The 21,202-nt window shown below is 42.4% G+C and overlaps 1 protein-coding gene across 1 annotated transcript; it reads left to right on the top strand.

Annotated features, from left to right (window-relative positions):
• Positions 1 to 1,762: 1,762 nt before the first annotated feature.
• LOC128698960 (single insulin-like growth factor-binding domain protein-2) lies at positions 1,763 to 20,311 on the top strand. Its single transcript, XM_053791417.1, has 3 exons — positions 1,763 to 1,905; positions 11,882 to 11,999; positions 19,914 to 20,311. The coding sequence occupies exons 1-3, from the start codon at positions 1,778 to 1,780 to the stop codon at positions 20,082 to 20,084; spliced, it is 417 nt and encodes a 138-aa protein (XP_053647392.1). The 5' UTR covers positions 1,763 to 1,777; the 3' UTR covers positions 20,085 to 20,311.
• Positions 20,312 to 21,202: the final 891 nt, after the last annotated feature.

Raw genomic sequence — 21,202 nt, forward strand, 5'->3', positions numbered from 1 at the left:
TGCCCTTGGTAATGAAAATAACCCTCGAAGCTATAATCTAGGTGAAGTAGAGCTTGGTCATACAGAATGTGAAAAAGACTTGGGAGTCATGGTAAGCAGAAATCTAAAGCCAAGACAGCAGTGCCTCAGTGTGCGCAACAAGGCCAACAGATTACTTGGATTTATCTCAAGAAGTATAAGTAACAGAAGTCCAAAAGTTATTTTACAGCTCTATACATCACTAGTGAGGCCTCATTTAGATTATGCTGCTCAGTTTTGGTCCCCTTACTACAGGATGGACATAGACTCATTAGAGAACATACAGAGAAGAATGACTAAAATGATTTACTGTGTAAGGAACCTCCCGTATGAAGATAGACTTAAAGCCTTAAATCTCCACTCTCTGGAGAGGCGTAGAATAAGGGGAGATATCATTGAAGTGTATAAGTGGATGACGGGCATAAACAAGGGAGACATTAATAAAGTACTGAGGGTGTCGAACCAGGTAAGAACCAGGAATAATGGATTTAAGTTGGATAAATTTAGATTTAGAAAGGACATAGGTAAGTACTGGTTTTCTAACAGAGTTGTAGATGCGTGGAACAGTCTTCCCAGTGGGGTGATAGAGGCTAGGACCTTGGGTAGCTTTAAGAAGAGACTGGACAAATATATGAGTGGGAGGGGCTGGGTTTGATTGGTGTTGGGGGGTGCGGGAGTTGTTTCTTGAGTAGCTTTAGGTAGATGTCGTTTTGATAAGGACCTGCCTCGTATGGGCCAGTAGGCCTTCTGCAGTGTTCCTACATTCTTATGTTCTTATGTTCTTAGAACATAAGAATGTAGGAACACTGCAGAAGGCCTACTGGCCCATACGAGGCAGGTCCTTATCAAAACGACCTCTACCTAAAGCTACCCAAGAAACAACTCCCGTACCCCATGACACCAATCAAACCCAGCCCCTCCCACTCACATATTTGTCCAGTCTCTTCTTAAAGCTACCCAAGGTCCTAGCCTCTATCACCCCACTGGGAAGACTGTTCCACGCATCTACAACTCTGTTAGAAAACCAGTACTTTAGTTTTAAGAACAGGTACGATAGGGCTCACGAGGCTAAGAGGGTGTGAATCTGAAGAGTGGCAGGGCCTGGAGCTGAGACTCGACCTCTGAAACAACAAACATTTGAGTACATATGCGTGAGTACGAACAGGTGATAGAAGATTGGTTCGTTACGTCCTCTAGCTGAGCAACGTTGTTCACGCTAGAACTGTTTTTAGTGTTGGTGTTGGGTAGTGCAGATGTCATGCCGTGCAAGTGTCATGCGGCACAAGTGTCATGCAGTATAAGTGTCATGCAATACAGGTGTCAGGTAGTACAGGTGTCACACAAGTAAGCTCTGTAAGATCGTTGTTATTAACAATTAATTAATAAATATGTGAACCATAGTAATCCAACCCTGACCAGACTAGTTAAACTCTGAGAGGTCGTGTATATCATACATACGCATCGCTGGCGTAAACCTTCCATCATTTCTGAGTATTTACGGAAATATCTTTTTGAGAATAACACTAATGAGAAAGCTCTTAGATAAGGCAACGTCACTGTTGTTTTAACATCCATCTTACCTCTGCGTCATTCGGGTATTTCCCGAGAAAAAACGCCTAGTAATTTAATTGGGTGTACATGCTCCTTAACGCTGGGTGCAGCAAGGCTATTGTTGTTTGTATTAAAGTACAAATATGGATCTTGTGGACCTCCGGGAAGGGCAGGATCTTCATGGCAGGTAAACACGTTCTCGGAATTTATGAGAGCTGGAGAGAACGGGTTTTGTTCTTCCAGGACCACCGAGGTCCAGTCTCAAGCTGACTGTGGAAGGAGGATGACCAGCGGGCGTTTGCTGTTTGTGTGTTTGGTTCTTACGCTAGTGGCGAGGTAATACTAAATTTTTCTGTTGGTAGCCAAGTAAGGCAGTCTCTTTTCATGGGAACTGTGAACGTGTTTGATTTTGTGAGACTGTTTTTCGTGTGCAATTTGGCCAGCGGAAGGCCTCTGTCAGATTACTAAAAGCTCCGGCTGCGGTTATTTGACTCAGATCCGGGAAAGGAAACACTTGTCCTGTTTCCTGACGTAACCTAGGTTACTAAAGAAGATCCTTCCCTTGTGCTGGTGTCTATTTGATGGTATTTTGCATCATAACAGGAACGTTGCCTAGTATACTGTGGTCAGGTAAGAAAACACCTTCCCGTTGGTGACTAAGAACGTTTATTGGTGCTTGTATCAAGTTGTGAAATTTTGTATCCATTTATTAATGTTTCCTCGCCTCATCTGATCATGCTGAGAGCAACGTCCCCACTTTACCATTCACCTACCAGCCCCGGTAACTGCTTCCGAAATCTTCCTATTAAAAGCCTCGTAGTTCTTAATAGGAAGAACCTAATAAATACCAGTCTGTTACGATTTATATGGAATATATATATATATATATATATATATATATATATATATATATATATATATATATATATATATATATATATCTGTGTGTATCTTCCATCTTTCCTTGATTAACATTCATCTCACTGCAGCTGACGATCATCAAGGTCATCCCATCAAGGTATGGAAAGTCAGGGCTCGACCACGATGCCTCGCGTACCATACATTCCTCTACGTTAAATTTACGGCAGTCCTCTCACTGATCTTTCAACATTATTTTTACTGTTAATGCTGTTTTTTTTTTTATCCTACCATCCTGTGGGGTGGTAAAGCAAGAATTGATGTATAAACAAAAGGCCTAGAAACTAGGCCTCCCAAAAGGGGTTAGCAAGAACACATCTTGATATAAATTTACGATTCATATTTCACCTGCTGTTGTATGAACCTAGTGGGTTTAGCGCTTACTCATTATTGTAATAATATTAATGATTATATCACTCGCTACAAGCAAATCTGGGATATTTGCTTAATTCTACGAAGCCTTGATATATTTCTCAGGTGCATAATTAAGCACTTAGTGTCCATGATGGAGAACCCAGGACACAGTAGTAGTCTAGTATAAACAGGAAGAGTGGTAATATAAGCAGTGGTAGTGCCAGCAGTGGTAGTGCCAGTAGTGGTAGTACCAGCAGTGGTAGTGCCAACAGTGGTAGTGCCAGCAGTGGTAATGCCAGCAGTGGTAGTACCAGCAGTGGTACAGCCAGCAGTGGTAGTGCCAGCAGTGGTAGTGCCAGCAGTGGTAGTGCCAGCAGTGGTAATGCCAGCAGTGGTAGTACCAGCAGTGGTAGTGCCAGCAGTGGTAGTACCAGCAGTGGTAGTGCCAGCAGTGGTAGTGCCAGAAGTGGTAGTGCCCGCAGTGGTAATGCCAGCAGTGGTAGTACCAGCAGTGGTAGTGCCAGCAGTGGTAGTGCCAGCAGTGGTAGTACCAGTAGTGGTAGTGCCAGCAGTGGTAGTGCCAGCAGTGGTAGTGCCAGCAGTGGTAGTGCCAGCAGTGGTAATGCCAGCAGTGGTAGTGCCAGCAGTGGTAGTGCCAGCAGTGGTAGTGCCAGCAGTGGTAGTGCCAGCAGTGGTAGTGCCAGCAGTGGTAGTGCCAGCAGTGGTAGTGCCAGCAGTGGTAGTGCCAGCAGTGGTAGTGCCAGCAGTGGTAGTGCCAGCAGTGGTAGTGCCAGCAGTAGTACCAGCAGTGGTAGTAGTGCCAGCAGTGGTAGTGCCAGCAGTGGTAGTACCAGCAGTGGTAGTGCCAGCAGTGGTAGTGCCAGCAGTGGTAGTGCCAGCAGTGGTAGTGCCAGCAGTGGTAGTGCCAGCAGTGGTAGTACCAGCAGTGGTAGTGCCAGCAGTGGTAGTGCCAGCAGTGGTAGTGCCAGCAGTGGTAGTACCAGCAGTGGTAGTGCCAGCAGTGGTAGTGCCAGCAGTGGTAGTACCAGCAGTGGTAGTACCAGCAGTGGTAGTGCCAGCAGTGGTAGTGCCAGCAGTAGTAGTGCCAGCAGTGGTAGTGCCAGCAGTGGTAGTACCAGCAGTGGTAGTGCCAGCAGTGGTAGTGCCAGCAGTGGTAGTACCAGCAGTGGTAGTACCAGCAGTGGTAGTGCCAGCAGTGGTAGTGCCAGCAGTGGTAGTACCAGCAGTGGTAGTACCAGCAGTGGTAGTACCAGCAGTGGTAGTACCAGCAGTGGTAGTACCAGCAGTGGTAGTACCAGCAGTGGTAGTGCCAGCAGTGGTAGTGCCAGCAGTGGTAGTGCCAACAGTGGTAGTGCCAGCAGTGGTAGTGCCAGCAGTGGTAGTGCCAGCAGTGGTAGTGCCAGCAGTGGTAGTGCCAGCAGTGGTAGTGCCAGCAGTAGTAGTGCCAGCAGTAGTAGTTACAACCTTGATATCAAAACTTTGTTTCCACGTGTCTTAATAATTTTTCGTACTCGCCTTTCGTCATGCTAATGTTAATTTTGTACAGTGCACAAATAACCCGCACATCAGAGAAACAATCTTTCGGTCCGACTTGGACTAGTTAATGATCCAAGTCGGACCGAAAAGTCGTTACAAGTTTGTCCTATGTTTGGGTTATTTGTGTATTGTTCCAATCTCGGTATTGTTCCTTTTTTGTTCTTCATAATTTTATACACTCATTATTTTATACTCGGAGTGTCGCGAGTGTGGGGAGAGAACCTTCTGCTATACAATGCTAACCTCAACGGTCTATAAAGAAGTTAAAAAAGCTAGATTGTAATTATTCTACTGTTATCTAGATACATGTTTTTCATCAACGCCAATGAAATTCCATGCACTCTGTGCACTCTTACGAAATCTTCCGATTTGGGAGTAATGAGAGTAGGGTGAGTGTCATGTTCTGGTGTTGATTTATTCACGAGGTCATGTACTTTCTCTTTAGCTCCTTACACTGTCTCATCTCCTTAGCCCCTTACATTGTCTCTCGTCTTTATCTCCTACGCTGTCTCTCCTCCTCACACTTTCTCATCCATGAGGCTCTTTCCCATTCTCTCTCATCTATGAAGCTCCTTTTAACGTGATGGATGGTTTCCAGGTTCGTGTAGATGCGATTACATATTTGTATTAGTGTGTTTGTGATTACAAGATTAGCGTATGTGCGTCTGTGTCTTTGAGTCTGTGTACTCGCCTATGTGTACTCACCTGTGTGGTAGCAGGGGTATATTCACAGCTCCTGGGCCCGCTCTTCACTGGTCGCTACTGTGTGTGTGGGTGTGTGTGTGGGGGTGATTAGGACGTGTGTGTATATTGAGTATGACGTGTGTATGTGTGTGTGAATCTGTGTATGAGTGTGTGTCCCTCCCAGTCACTGAACGACTGCTATAATATAGCAAACGAAACTATCAAGACGAATCAGAGGACGTGGTACGAGTATATCTGTACTTTCCCGTCTACTGCACGGAACTTAACAATTATTATTATTATTATTATTATTATTATTATTATTATTATTATTATTATTATTATTATTATTATTATTATTATTATTATTATGAAAAAACGCTAAACCAGTATGGATCACATAGAGCCTGCTAAATGAGAGGTATTCGGGTTTGATCCTAGGAAAGGGAGGGTTAACTCCAATTCTTCAGAACACGAGCTTCTTTTCAGGTTCATTATTACAGGTGCCGAGGACCGAGACTCAGGGCAGACAGTAAGATAATGTGTTGGACCTTAGTAAACCCTAAGATGATGGAAAACAGTTTAGTGTGTCTTAGTACTCAGGCAGTGCGTTACTGTTTCTTAGTACTCAGACATTGCGTTACTGTTTCTTAGTACTCAGGCAGTGCGTTACTGTTTCTTAGTACTCAGACAGTGCGTTACTGTTTCTTAGTACTCAGGCAGTGCGTTACTGCTTCTTAGTACTCAGACAGTGCGTTACTGTTTCTTAGTACTCAGGCAGTGCGTTACTGCTTCTTAGTACTCAGACAGTGCGTTACTGTTTCTTAGTACTCAGACAGTGCGTTACTGTTTCTTAGTACTCAGACAGTGCGTTACTGTTTCTTAGTACTCAGACATTGCGTTATTGTTTCTTAGTACTCAGGCAGTGCGTTACTGTTTCTTAGTACTCAGACAGTGCGTTACTGTTTCTTAGTACTCAGGCAGTGCGTTACTGTTTCTTAGTACTCAGACAGTGCGTTACTGTTTCTTAGTACTCAGGCAGTGCGTTACTGCTTCTTAGTACTCAGACAGTGCGTTACTGTTTCTTAGTACTCAGGCAGTGCGTTACTGCTTCTTAGTACTCAGACAGTGCGTTACTGTTTCTTAGTACTCAGACAGTGCGTTACTGTTTCTTAGTACTCAGACAGTGCGTTACTGTTTCTTAGTACTCAGACATTGCGTTATTGTTTCTTAGTACTCAGGCAGTGCGTTACTGTTTCTTAGTACTCAGACAGTGCGTTACTGTTTCTTAGTACTCAGGCAGTGCGTTACTGCTTCTTAGTACTCAGACAGTGCGTTACTGTTTCTTAGTACTCAGACATTGCGTTATTGTTTCTTAGTACTCAGGCAGTGCGTTACTGTTTCTTAGTACTCAGACAGTGCGTTACTGTTTCTTAGTACTCAGGCAGTGCGTTACTGTTTCTTAGTACTCAGGCAGTGCGTTACTGTTTCTTAGTACTCAGGCAGTACGTTACTGTTTCTTAGTACTCAGGCAGTGCGTTACTGTTTCTTAGTACTCAGACAGTGCGTTACTGTTTCTTAGTACTCAGGCAGTGCGTTACTGTTTCTTAGTACTCAGACAGTGCGTTACTGTTTCTTAGTACTCAGGCAGTGCGTTACTGTTTCTTAGTACTCAGGCAGTGCGTTACTGTTTCTTAGTACTCAGGCAGTGCGTTACTGTTTCTTAGTACTCAGGCAGTGCGTTACTGTTTCTTAGTACTCAGGCAGTGCGTTACTGTTTCTTAGTACTCAGGCAGTGCGTTACTGTTTCTTAGTACTAAGGCAGTTCGTTACTGTTTCTTAGTACTCAGGCAGTGCGTTACTGTTTCTTAGTACTAAGGCAGTTCGTTACTGTTTCTTAGTACTCAGGCAGTTCGTTACTGTTTCTTAGTACTCAGTGCGTTACTGTTTCTTAGTACTCAGACAGCGCGTTACTGTTTCTTAGTACTAAGGCAGTGCGTTACTGTTTCTTAGTACTCAGGCAGTGCGTTACTGTTTCTTAGTACTCAGGCAGTGCGTTACTGTTTCTTAGTACTCAGGCAGTGCGTTACTGTTTCTTAGTACTAAGGCAGTTCGTTACTGTTTCTTAGTACTCAGGCAGTGCGTTACTGTTTCTTAGTACTAAGGCAGTTCGTTACTGTTTCTTAGTACTCAGGCAGTGCGTTGCTGTTTCTTAGTACTCAGGCAGTGCGTTACTGTTTCTTAGTACTCAGGCAGTGCGTTACTGTTTCTTAGTACTCAGGCAGTGCGTTACTGTTTCTTAGTACTCAGACAGTGCGTTACTGTTTCTTAGTACTAAGGCAGTGCGTTACTGTTTCTTAGTACTAAGGCAGTGCGTTACTGTTTCTTAGTACTCAGTCAGTGCGTTACTGTTTCTTAGTACTCAGGCAGTTCGTTACTGTTTCTTAGTACTCAGGCAGTGCGTTATTGTTTCTTAGTACTCAGGCAGTGCGTTACTGTTTCTTAGTACTCAGGCAGTGCGTTACTGTTTCTTAGTACTAAGGCAGTTCGTTACTGTTTCTTAGTACTCAGGCAGTGCGTTACTGTTTCTTAGTACTCAGACAGTGCGTTACTGTTTCTTAGTACTAAGGCAGTGCGTTACTGTTTCTTAGTACTCAGGCAGTGCGTTACTGTTTCTTAGTACTCAGGCAGTGCGTTACTGTTTCTTAGTACTCAGGCAGTTCGTTACTGTTTCTTAGTACTCAGGCAGTGCGTTATTGTTTCTTAGTACTCAGGCAGTGCGTTACTGTTTCTTAGTACTAAGGCAGTTCGTTACTGTTTCTTAGTACTCAGGCAGTGCGTTACTGTTTCTTAGTACTAAGGCAGTTCGTTACTGTTTCTTAGTACTCAGGCAGTGCGTTACTGTTTCTTAGTACTCAGGCAGTGCGTTACTGTTTCTTAGTACTCAGGCAGTGCGTTACTGTTTCTTAGTACTCAGGCAGTGCGTTACTGTTTCTTAGTACTCAGGCAGTGCGTTGCTGTTTCTTAGTACTAAGGCAGTTCGTTACTGTTTCTTAGTACTCAGGCAGTGCGTTACTGTTTCTTAGTACTAAGGCAGTTCGTTACTGTTTCTTAGTACTCAGGCAGTTCGTTACTGTTTCTTAGTACTCAGACAGTGCGTTACTGTTTCTTAGTACTCAGACAGTGCGTTACTGTTTCTTAGTACTAAGGCAGTGCGTTACTGTTTCTTAGTACTCAGACAGTGCGTTACTGTTTCTTAGTACTCAGGCAGTGCGTTACTGTTTCTTAGCACTCAGGCAGTGCGTTACTGTTTCTTAGTACTAAGGCAGTTCGTTACTGTTTCTTAGTACTCAGGCAGTGCGTTACTGTTTCTTAGTACTAAGGCAGTTCGTTACTGTTTCTTAGTACTCAGACAGTGCGTTACTGTTTCTTAGTACTCAGGCAGTGCGTTACTGTTTCTTAGTACTAAGGCAGTTCGTTATTGTTTCTTAGTACTCAGACAGTGCGTTACTGTTTCTTAGTACTCAGACAGTGCGTTACTGTTTCTTAGTACTAAGGCAGTGCGTTACTGTTTCTTAGTACTCAGGCAGTGCGTTACTGTTTCTTAGTACTCAGGCAGTGCGTTACTGTTTCTTAGTACTCAGGCAGTTCGTTACTGTTTCTTAGTACTCAGGCAGTGCGTTATTGTTTCTTAGTACTCAGACAGTGCGTTACTGCTTCTTAGTACTCAGACAGTGCGTTACTGCTTCTTAGTGCTCAGGCAGTGCGTTACTGTTTCTTAGTACTCAGACAGTGCGTTACTGTTTCTTAGTACTAAGGCAGTGCGTTACTGTTTCTTAGTACTCAGGCAGTGCGTTACTGTTTCTTAGTACTCAGGCAGTGCGTTACTGTTTCTTAGTACTCAGGCAGTTCGTTACTGTTTCTTAGTACTCAGGCAGTGCGTTATTGTTTTTTAGTACTCAGACAGTGCGTTACTGCTTCTTAGTACTCAGTGCGTTACTGCTTCTTAGTACTCAGACAGTGCGTTACTGTTTCTTAGTACTCAGACAGTGCGTTACTGTTTCTTAGTACTAAGGCAGTGCGTTACTGTTTCTTAGTACTCAGGCAGTGCGTTACTGTTTCTTAGTACTCAGGCAGTGCGTTACTGTTTCTTAGTACTCAGGCAGTTCGTTACTGTTTCTTAGTACTCAGGCAGTGTGTTATTGTTTCTTAGTACTCAGACAGTGCGTTACTGTTTCTTAGAACTAAGACAGTGCGTTACTGTTTCTTAGAACTAAGACAGTGCGTTACTGTTTCTTAGAACTAAGACAGTGCGTTACTGTTTCTTAGAACTAAGACAGTGCGTTACTGTTTCTTAGAACTAAGACAGTGCGTTACTGTTTCTTAGTACTCAGACAGTGCGTTACTGTTTCTTAGTACTCAGACAGTGCGTTACTGTTTCTTAGAACTAAGACAGTGCGTTACTGTTTCTTAGTACTCAGACAGTGCGTTACTGTTTCTTAGAACTAAGACAGTGCGTTACTGTTTCTTAGTACTCAGACAGTGCGGTACTGTTTCTTAGAACTAAGACAGTGCGTTACTGTTTCTTAGTACTCAGACAGTGCGTTACTGTTTCTTAGAACTAAGACAGTGCGTTACTGTTTCTTAGTACTCAGACAGTGCGTTACTGTTTCTTAGTACTCAGACAGTGCGTTACTGTTTCTTAGAACTAAGACAGTGCGTTACTGTTTCTTAGTACTCAGACAGTGCGTTACTGTTTCTTAGAACTAAGACAGTGCGTTACTGTTTCTTAGAACTAAGACAGTGCGTTACTGTTTCTTAGTACTCAGACAGTGCGTTACTGTTTCTTAGAACTAAGACAGTGCGTTACTGTTTCTTAGAACTAAGACAGTGCGTTACTGTTTCTTAGTACTCAGACAGTGCGTTACTGTTTCTTAGTACTCAGACAGTGCGTTACTGTTTCTTAGTACTCAGACAGTGCGTTACTGTTTCTTAGTACTCAGACAGTGCGTTACTGTTTCTTAGTACTCAGACAGTGCGTTACTGCTTCTTAGTACTCAGACAGCGCGTTACTGCTTCTTAGTACTCAGACAGCGCGTTACTGCTTCTTAGTACTCAGACAGTGCGTTACTGCTTCTTAGTACTCAGACAGTGCGTTACTGCTTCTTAGTACTCAGACAGTGCGTTACTGCTTCTTAGTACTCAGACAGCGCGTTACTGTTTCTTAGTACTCAGACAGTGCGTTACTGCTTCTTAGTACTCAGACAGTGCGTTACTGTTTCTTAGTACTCAGACAGTGCGTTACTGCTTCTTAGTACTCAGACAGTGCGTTACTGCTTCTTAGTACTCAGACAGTGCATTACTGTTTCTTAGTACTCAGACAGTGCGTTACTGTTTCTTAGTACTCAGACAGTGCGTTACTGTTTCTTAGTACTCAGACAGCGCGTTACTGCTTCTTAGTACTCAGACAGTGCGTTACTGTTTCTTAGTACTCAGACAGTGCGTTACTGTTTCTTAGTACTCAGACAGTGCGTTACTGTTTCTTAGTACTCAGACAGTGCGTTACTGTTTCTTAGTACTCAGACAGTGCGTTACTGCTTCTTAGTACTCAGACAGTGCGTTACTGTTTCTTAGTACTCAGACAGTGCGTTACTGCTTCTTAGTACTCAGACAGTGCGTTACTGTTTCTTAGTACTCAGACAGTGCGTTACTGCTTCTTAGTACTCAGACAGTGCGTTACTGCTTCTTAGTACTCAGACAGTGCGTTACTGTTTCTTAGTACTCAGACAGTGCGTTACTGTTTCTTAGTACTCAGACAGTGCGTTACTGTTTCTTAGTACTCAGACAGCGCGTTACTGCTTCTTAGTACTCAGACAGTGCGTTACTGTTTCTTAGTACTCAGACAGTGCGTTACTGTTTCTTAGTACTCAGACAGTGCGTTACTGTTTCTTAGTACTCAGACAGTGCGTTACTGTTTCTTAGTACTCAGACAGTGCGTTACTGCTTCTTAGTACTCAGACAGTGCGTTACTGTTTCTTAGTACTCAGACAGTGCGTTACTGTTTCTTAGTACTCAGACAGTGCGTTACTGCTTCTTAGTACTCAGACAGTGCATTACTGTTTCTTAGTACTCAGACAGTGCGTTACTGTTTCTTAGTACTCAGACAGTGCGTTACTGCTTCTTAGTACTCAGACAGCGCGTTACTGTTTCTTAGTACTCAGACAGCGCGTTACTGTTTCTTAGTACTCAGACAGTGCGTTACTGTTTCTTAGTACTCAGACAGTGCGTTACTGCTTCTTAGTACTCAGACAGTGCATTACTGTTTCTTAGTACTCAGACAGTGCGTTACTGTTTCTTAGTACTCAGACAGTGCGTTACTGCTTCTTAGTACTCAGACAGCGCGTTACTGTTTCTTAGTACTCAGACAGCGCGTTACTGTTTCTTAGTACTCAGACAGCTCGTGTGTATTGCTTCGTATGTTTACATTCCTTACCAGAGCTTTAATTCCTGAAACTTTACAGTGAAACGTTGTAAATGTTGCTATTATTATTGTTCGTATTTAATTTCACTAACGCTGGCATTATCAGTTCCGTTACTTTCACGTCAGATACCAACTCTTCCTCCTTCTCCTCGTCCTCCTCCTCCTCCTTCTTTTCCACTTCCTCTGCCTCTTTCTCTTCATCCTTCTCCTATTGCTCGTTCATTACGTTTGCCTCCTCTTCACCCAGCATCACTCAATATTCAGATAATTTTTTTTTTCTTATTTCCTGCTGTAACTGACATGAGGTGGTTTTTCCAGTGTGACGCCCCAGGAATGTTCACCGTGTGATGACGACGAGTGTCCGACCCTGGCTCCCAAGAGCTGCATCTGGGGCATGCTGAAGGACCCATGCTTATGCTGCCACGTCTGTGCCAAGGTAGGTGTCAGTCACTGTGCCAAGGTAGGTGTCAGTCACTGTGCCAAGGTAGGTGTCAGTCACTGTGCCAAGGTAGGTGTCAGTCACTGTGCCAAGGTAGGTGTCAGTCACTGTGCCAAGGTAGGTGTCAGTCACTGTGCCAAGGTAGGTGTCAGTCACTGTGCCAAGGTAGGTGTCAGTCACTGTGCCAAGGTAGGTGTCAGTCACTGTGCCAAGGTAGGTGTCAGTCACTGTGCCAAGGTAGGTGTCAGTCACTGTGCCAAGGTAGGTGTCAGTCACTGTGCCAAGGTAGATGTCAGTCACTGTGCCAAGGTAGGTGTCAGTCACTGTGCCAAGGTAGGTGTCAGTCACTGTGCCAAGGTAGGTGTCAGTCACTGTGCCAAGGTAGGTGTCAGTCACTGTGCCAAGGTAGGTGTCAGTCACTGTGCCAAGGTAGGTGTCAGTCACTGTGCCAAGGTAGATGTCAGTCACTGTGCCAAGGAAAGGGTAAACGGAAATACGCAACTTTGCTTGACTTTCTCGTGTTATTATTAGATGTTAACCTTCTAGGGTTACTAGAAGGTTAACTTGTAGAAGTTTAAACCTTCTAGGGTTACTGGAAGGTTAAACCTTCTAGGGTTACTGGAAGGTTAAACCTTCTAGGGTTACTGGAAGGTTAGCATCTAGAAGATTAACCTTCTAGGATTGTTAGAAGGTTAACATCTAGAAGGTTAACCTTCAAGGGTTACTAGAAGGTTAACATCTCTTAAGCTTACAAGCGCCTGTATATAAAATAATCGCGAACAAGTGATGCAAGATGCAAAACAACAACAGGGGGAGTTCAGTGATAGCTCTTGGCCTTTCGTATTGCAATCAACACATTATCAGGAGTTTGCAGTGTTGCAAATGAGTAGGAAGCCCGAGTAGTTTCGTTCAGAGGAAAGATTCTAGCTGGAATTATTCCCCTCAACGAAACTGCTTGGACTTCTTAGTCATTTTTACAACATTGCAAGCTCCTGATGATGTTGATAGCAACATGAAAGGCCTAAACAATCGCAGTATATATATAAATATAAATATAAATATATATATATATATATATATATATATATATATATATATATATATATATATATATATATATATATATATATATATATATATATATATATATATATATATATATATATATATATATATATATATATATATATGGGATGAATTGTAATGGTCCTGCCTAGTATGGGCCAACAGGCCTCCTGCAGTGCTTCTCCTTTCTTATGTTCTTATGTTTTTATATGTGTGTGTGTGTGTGTGTGTGTGTGTACTTACCTGTTTGTGGTTGCAGGGGTCGATTCATAGCTCTTGGCCTCTTCACTGATCGCTACTAGGTCCTCTCTCTCCCTGCTCCATGAGCTTTATCATACCTCGTCTTAAAACTTGCCAGACTGTTCCACTTCCTGACAACTCTGTGACTAAAGAAATATTTCCTAACATCTCTTTGACTCATCTGAGTCTTCAACTTCCAATTGCGACCCCTTGTTTCTGTGTCCCATCTCTAGAACATCCTGTCTCTGTCTACCTTGTCAATTTCACGCAGTATTTTATATCTCGTTATCATGTCTCCCCTGACCCTCCTGTCCTCCAGTGTCGTCAGACCGATTTCCCTTAACCTTTCTTCCTAGGACATTCCCTTTAGCTCTGGAACCAGCTTTGTTGCAAACCTTTGCACTTTCTCTAATTTCTTGACGTGTTTGACCAGGTGTGGGTTCCAAACTGGTGCTTCATACTCCAGTATGGGCCTGACGTACACGGTGCACAGAGTCTTGAACGATTCCTTATTGAGGTATTAGAACGCTATTTTTCTCGGTATTATACTCACCCCAAGATCCTTTTCCTTGAGTGAGGTTTGCAGTCTTTGGCCACCTAGCCTACATTCTGATTGCGGTCTTATTTTCCCTTCCCCGATCTTCATGACTTTGCATTTGTTGGGGTTAAATTCGAGGAGCCAGTTGCTGGACCAAACATTCAGCCTGTTCAGGTCTCTTTGTAGTCCTGCCTGATTAATATCCGATTTAATTCTCCTCATTAACTTCACATCACCTGCAAACAGGGACACTTCTGAGTCTATCCCTTCCGTTATATCATTCACATATACCAAAAATAGCACTGGTCCTTGGACTGACCCCTGTGGAACCCCGCTCGTTAGAGGCGCCCACTCTAACACCTCTTCACGTACCATAACTCGTTTTTGCCTCCCTGTCAGTTATTCTCTGGTCCATTGCAGTACCTTTCCTGTTATATGTGCCTGATCCTCTAGCTTTTGCACTAATCTCTTGTGAGGAACTGTGTCGAAGGCCTTCTTGCAGTCCAAGAAAATGCAGTCCACCCACCCCTTCCTTTCGTGTCTTCCGTTACCTTGTCATAAAACTCAAGTAGGCTTGTGACACAGGATTTTCCTTCCATGGATCCGTGCTGGTTGTTTATAAACTTGTTCCGTTCTAGGTACTCCACCACTCTCCTGATAATCTTTGCCATGACTTTGCATATTATGCATGTCAGTGACACTGGTCTATAGTTTAGTGCCTCGTGTCTGTCTCCTTTCTTAAAAATGGGGACTACATTTGTCGTCTTCCATGCCTCAGGTAGTTGCCCGGATTCAATGGATGTGTTGAAAATTGTTGTTAGTGGCACACACAGTATCTCTGCTCTCTCTCTAAGGACCCATGGAGAGATGCTTGGTCCCCCCGCCTTTGAGGTATCACGGTCACATAGCAGCTTCTTCACCTCCTCCTCGGTTGTGTGCATTTCATCCAACGCTTGTTGGTATATTCCTTATTGGTGTACCCTCCCTGTTCTGACTTCCCGGAATCCTTTCTGTCTCCACTGTGAATACTTCCTTAAATCTCATGTTGATCTCCTCACACATTTCTTGGTCGTTTCTTGTGAGCTCCCCACCTTCTTTCCTTAGCCTAATCACCTGGTCCTTGACTGTTGTCTTCCACCTAATGTGGCTATACAACAGCTTCGGGTCAGACTTGACTTTTGATGCTATGTCGTTTTCGTACTGTCACTAGGCCTCCCTCCTTATCTATGCATACTCGTTTCTGGCTCTTCGACTAATCTCTTTATTTTCCTGGGTCTTTTGTCTTCTGTACTTTTTTTTATTCTCTAGCGCACTTAGTTTTTGCCTCCCTACACCTTTGGGTAAACCAAGGGCTCGTTGTGGTCTTCCCATTATTTCTGTTGCCCTTCCGAACAAACCTTTTCTCTGCCTCCTTGGATTTTGTTGTTATGTAGTCTATCATTTTGTTAACTGATTTTTCTTACCAATTCTCTTTCTCACTGAACCTCCTGCAGGAAGTTCCTCATGCCTGCGTAGTCGTTATCATGTCCCCCATATCTCTCCTGTCCTCCAGTGTCGTCAGGTTGATTTCCCTTAACCTCTCCTCGTAGGACATACCTCTTAGCTCTGGAACTAGTCTTGTTGCAAACCTTTGCACTTTCTCTAGTTTCTTTACGTGCTTGGCTAGGTGTGGGTTCCAAACTGGTGCCGCATACTCCAATATGGGCCTAACGTACACGGTATACAGAGTCCTGAACGATTCCTTATTAAGATGTCGGAATGCTGTTCTGAGGTTTGCTAGGCGCCCATATTCTGCAGCAGTTAGTTGGTTGATGTGCGATTCAGATGTGCCTGGTGTTATACTCACCCCAAGACCTTTTTCCTTGAGTGAGGTTTGTAGTATCTGGCCCCCTAGACTGTACTCCGTCTGCGGGCTTCTTTGCCCTTCCCCAATCTTCATGACTTTGCACTTGGTGGGGTTGAACTCCAGGAGCCAATTGCTGGACCAGGTCTGCAGCCTGTCCGGATCCCTTTGTAAACAGGGACACTTCGGAGTCTATTCCTTCCGTCATGTCGTTCACAAATACCAGAAACAGCGCTGGTCCTAGGACTGACCCCTGTGGGACCTCACTGGTCACAGGTGCCCACTCTGACACCTTGCCACGTACCATGACTCGCTGCTGTCTTCCTGACAAGTATTCTCTGATCCATTGTAGTGCCTTCCCTGTTATCCCTGCTTGGTCCTCCATTTTTTGCACTAATCTCTTGTGTGGAACTGTGTCAAATGCCTTCTTGGATTCCAAGAAAATGCAATGCACCCACCCCTCTCTCTCTTATCTTACTGCTGTCACCATGTCATAGAACTCCAGTAGGTTTGTGACACAGGATTTCCCGTCCCTGAAACCATGTTGGCTGCTGTTGATGAGATCATTCCTTTCTAGGTGTTCCACCACTCTTCTCCTGATAATCTTCTCCATGACTTTGCATGCTATACATGTCAGTGACACTGGTCTGTAGTTTAGTGCTTCATGTCTGTCTCCTTTTTTAAAGATTGGGACTACATTTGTTGTCTTCCATGCCTCAGGCAATCTCCCTGTTTCGATAGATGTGTGTGTGTGTGTACTCACCTAATTGTTGTTGCAGGGTTCGAGACTCAGCTCCTGGCCCCGCATGTGTGTGTGTGTGTGTTTGTGTGTGTGTGTGTGTGTGTGTGTGTGTGTGTGTGTGTGTGTGTGTGTGTGTGTGTGTGTGTGTGTGTGTGTGTGTGTGTGTGGCTCTAGGCCTTTCATATTGCAATCAACACATCTCGTAATAATTTAGGTCTCTAGCAGTTAAATTTTTCTAACTCCTTTTCCCTAATACTCCCTTTTGTTAAATCCCATTTACCTTGTATACCTTGTACATGCACTTGTAGAAATAAAGATATATGATATTTTAATCGCCATGTTAGGAGTACTGATAATAGTTGAGAAGCGGCAGTGATATGTCACAGTTGGATGATAAGTTCAATTCGGTTCTTAAATTGCAGAGTTCTTCTTTCTTATATCTGCAGCTTTCTTTAACGCTGGGTTATAAATTTCGGCAGTAAATACAACAGAAATAAATCGAAGACTCCAATGGAAATAAGTTGCTTTTTTGTGACTTTTTTAAGAGGATTACCCTAGGTAATTTACACTACCTTTGATAATTATACTTATGTGTACCTGTGCTTTTATAAAATGGAAATAAGTCACTTTGTCTGACTTTTGGGTTATCCTAGGTAATCTACACATATGCTGCTATGTATGATAATTTGTGTAACTGGACTCACCTAAGTGTGGCTGCAGGGGTCGATTCATAGCTCCTGGCCCCGTCTATTCACTGGTCGTTACTAGGCACTCTCCCTGCTCCATAAATTTTATCACACCTTTTGGTATGATAAAGCTAACCCTCCGGGGTTAAAAATCCTAACAAAATCTTATCTTACTTAGAAGTACTACTGCTGCTGTCTTTAGAAAAGTCCACCATGAAATTTTCGTTTTCTGAAGTATTTCGGTATATATTACACCATAGAAAATTTATTTACATGGGATACTATTAAGTATGAAAATAAGTACGTAACTTGGTATATTGGACTCGTATATAAGCTCAAACTCTTAGAATAGCTTTATAAAATATATTGTGTAGAATTTAACTTTTTACTACCTAATTACATAATTTATTTATAGGGGGTTAGGATATGTTTAACAGGTGGTGAACATTTTTTTGGGTTATCCTTAGGTAATTTACACTACGTACGATAGTTCTTTAGCTTTTATTTAATTTCTACAAGTACATGTACAAGGTATAAAGACCATAACTGACATCAGTGACATACTATTATATAGAAAACAACTTGTTATGCAGAGCATTTCGGGCAATTTAGATTAATTTTGTCCCAGGATGCGACCCACACCAGTCGACTAACACCCAGGTTGTATTCTTATGTGTACTTGTACCTAAATAAACTTACGCTGAGAGTTTACTGTAATCCCTATTTTAGGGATTAAAAGGTTGGTTACCAGAAGTGAACAGATTTGATTCAAGGATTAATCACTATAGTAAATGATAAGCAAGGGTAGTGGAAGAAAGTCAAGGAAGGAGAGAAAGACTGAAAGAACTTAAGGGATAAAGAATAAGAGAAGAAAATCTAATGGACAGCAGCCCTTCTACTTCGAAGTTTAAATTGGGAATGCATGTGTGTAAAGCGAAACAGATTTGACCATACCTAAAGTGCCACAGAGACAATTTTTTCTAGTCAAAAGTTCGGATCCCTGTTGTTTAGAATATCTTCCCAGCATATTTCATTTAGAACATAGTTAATTTGATCCCACTGGATGTTTTAGTTATTAAAGTTGTATTTGGTGAAGACGCCCTCATAATTGATATCATTTTGCTAGTCAGGAGCCATACGCATACAAGTCCGAACTTCGAATAGGTCGTGATGCAAATGTATTACCTTTGGTATTGTTATATTTCGTGCCAGATCTTTATTATGAGCGAAAATAAGGTCAAGTGTATTTTCCAGTTTTTTCGGCTCCACTGTTTGCTAGCTTAAGGTGAATTTGTTGCACACATTCAATAGCTCATCTGTGTGAGAATTTTCATCTGAGCTGCCTCCACGGTAGCCCGTGGCCTGGTGGCAAAAGCTTTTGCTTCACACGCTTAGGGTTCGAGCTCAAGTCCCGACAAAGGATGGAAACATTGGGCGTGTTTCCTTACACGCACCTAAAGTCGGTTCCTGACCAGCCGGGCTGTGGCTCGTACGTTGGTTTGCGTGCAGCCAGCAGTAACAGCCTGGTTGATCAGGCTCTGATCCACCAGGAGGCCTGGTCACAGACCGGGCCGCGGGGGCGTTGACCCCCGGAACTCTCTCCAGGTAAACTCCAGGTAAACACCTGTTCATGTTCACCTGTCAGTAAAATTGGGTACCTGGGTGTTAGTCGACTGGTGTGGGTCACATACTAGGACAAAAATGACCTAATTTGCTCGAAATGCTCAGCATAACAAGAGGCTTTCTATATAGTAGTATGTCATTGATGTCAGCTATGGTCTGTAAACCTTGTACATGTACTTGTAGAAATAATATTATTATTATTATTATTATTATTATTATTATTATTATTATTATTATTATTATTATTATTATTGTTGTTGTTATCTGCGCTATAAAAATTTTTTTGCCCCATTCTTCCATTTTAGAAGTCTTAAGTTGAAATCATCCAGCACCAGCAGTCACCAAGCTGGGGATGGAAGATTTTCCAGGAAGTGAATTTTCAGAAACTGTTCCTTAAATTGTTGATAAGTGGCATCCGGTGGCTTGTATACTTCCATAATGACTGGGTTTTAGTTCTCAGTCTTTACTGCCAAAACCTCAATTACTTTTTTATGGTGTTTAGTAATTCTGAATTGTGTAGAAGACCGGAAGTTATGCATGCCCAAAAGTCTGGCCAGGTTCATTTTAGAGGGCGCTGATATCCGGTGAGCTGATACATGTTACATCTGACTTTACCACATCTCACCGCCTTTGACTGTACATTCTCTGATTTTATGTACTCTGTAGTGGATCGAAGAAGCTCCTGGTAAGCGAAACATCTTAATATAAGTCCCCTATACATTGCATATGTCTTCTATATAAGTGTTAAATCATCCTTATAAATTTATTCTGCTTTGCAACACAATTCCACAACAGCAACACTAACAATACCTCGACACTATCACTATCTACATAAATACAAATTAATAAAACATTTATGTAACTGTATTTGTGTATACCTGAATAAACTTACTTACTTACTTACTTACTTACTATGCCTGAGCTTCACTGTCGTCACTCCCAGGAGAACATAAATTTTATTGCCAATTTCGTAACACTACTAAGATCATTGGTAGGCCTAGGAATGAACGGACGGTTATATGTTTGGAAATTATCTATCACATTTATTATTTTAATCAAACTTGAAAAGTAGATTTGAGTGTATTATCTAGTTTGTTATTTAAGTTTCTCTCATCTGTCAGCAGAACTTATCATTCTCCTCACAGTCTGTTAATTCCATTCTTGTGTTCCACAGGGTCCAGGAGAAGAATGTGGTGGACGTTCACTGGAATTTGGCGTCTGTGGTCCAGGTTTGACATGCATCATTTCCCAGGGAGACCCTGACGCCAAGGGTGTGTGCAATATGAGATTCCTCGCAACTCATTTCTACCCGTACAGAGGGAGTCAGGCTGTGAAGCAGCAGTAAAGGACCTTCTGCCACCCTTGCAGGTGTTGCTCTACACCCGTGGGTCAGCCATCAGTGTGGAATTCCGTGCCACTCAAAGCAGTGTGAAAATCTTAAAATAAATCGGGTTCAAACCCGTGGTAGGCGAATCCTCAATTCAACCCCACCTGTTCTGTAATTGGTTTGCAATTACGATTTCTTGACTCAGTGTGCAAAAATTTATAATAAACTTTCTTGTTGCAAATACTGGTGAGTGAGTTTTATATATTCCATAAATCCTGTTACAGATCTGGCTACACAACTTTCAGTATTTTATGCCATGAATAAACCTTTACAGACATACTGTAAACATACGATTTTTTTTTGTGCCTTCGTGTGATTTTCTTTAAATATAACAAAATGAGTTATGAGCTATGATGGTAATAGTGATGAAGTGGTAGTAGTTGTGATGGTAATAGTGATGAAGTGGTAGTAGTTGTGATGGTAATAGTGATGAAGTGGTAGTAGTTGTGATGGTAATAGTGATGAAGTGGTAGTAGTTGTGATGGTAATAGTGATGAAGTGGTAGTAGTTGTGATGGTAATAGTGATGAAGTGGTAGTAGTTGTGATGGTAATAGTGATGAAGTGGTAGTAGTTGTGATGGTAATAGTGATGAAGTGGTAGTAGTTGTGATGGTAATAGTGATGAAGTGGTAGTAGTTGTAATGGTAATAGTGATGAAATGGTAGTAATTGTGATGGTAATAGTGATGAAATGGTAGTAGTTGTGATGGTAATAGTGATGAAATGGTAGTAGTTGTGATGGTAATAGTGATGAAGTGGTAGTAGTTGTGATGGTAATAGTGATGAAATAATAGTAGTAGTTTTGTTTTAGTGGTGGTGGTAGTCACATTTTTTGTGGTAGTTAATGGTGTTGCGGTAGTTGATAATGGTGTTGTGGTTATGGAGTTGCAGGTGTTTTGTAATGGTGTTATGGTGGCCGTTGTAGTTGTGTTGTGGTTGTTTAGTAATGGTGTTATGGTGGTTGTTGTAATGGTGTTGTGGTTGTTTTGTAACGGTGTTATGGTGGTTGTTGTAATGGTGTTGTGGTTGTTGTTGTAATGGTGTTGTGGCAGTTGTTGTAATGCTGTTGTGGTGGTT

Source organism: Cherax quadricarinatus, chromosome 55, assembly GCF_038502225.1.
Source record: "Cherax quadricarinatus isolate ZL_2023a chromosome 55, ASM3850222v1, whole genome shotgun sequence".
In the NCBI taxonomy this organism is placed as follows: Eukaryota; Metazoa; Arthropoda; class Malacostraca; order Decapoda; family Parastacidae; genus Cherax; species Cherax quadricarinatus.

Excerpts from the sequence above, each read along its gene's own strand:
- LOC128698960 (XM_053791417.1), top strand. The coding sequence starts at position 1,778 with ATGAGAGCTGGAGAGAACGGGTTTTGTTCTTCCAGGACCACCGAGGTC. Across the intron at positions 1,906-11,881 it reads GTTCTTACGCTAGTGGCGAG|TGTGACGCCCCAGGAATGTT; the intron begins GTAATACTAAAT and ends TGGTTTTTCCAG. Across the intron at positions 12,000-19,913 it reads GCTGCCACGTCTGTGCCAAG|GGTCCAGGAGAAGAATGTGG; the intron begins GTAGGTGTCAGT and ends TGTGTTCCACAG.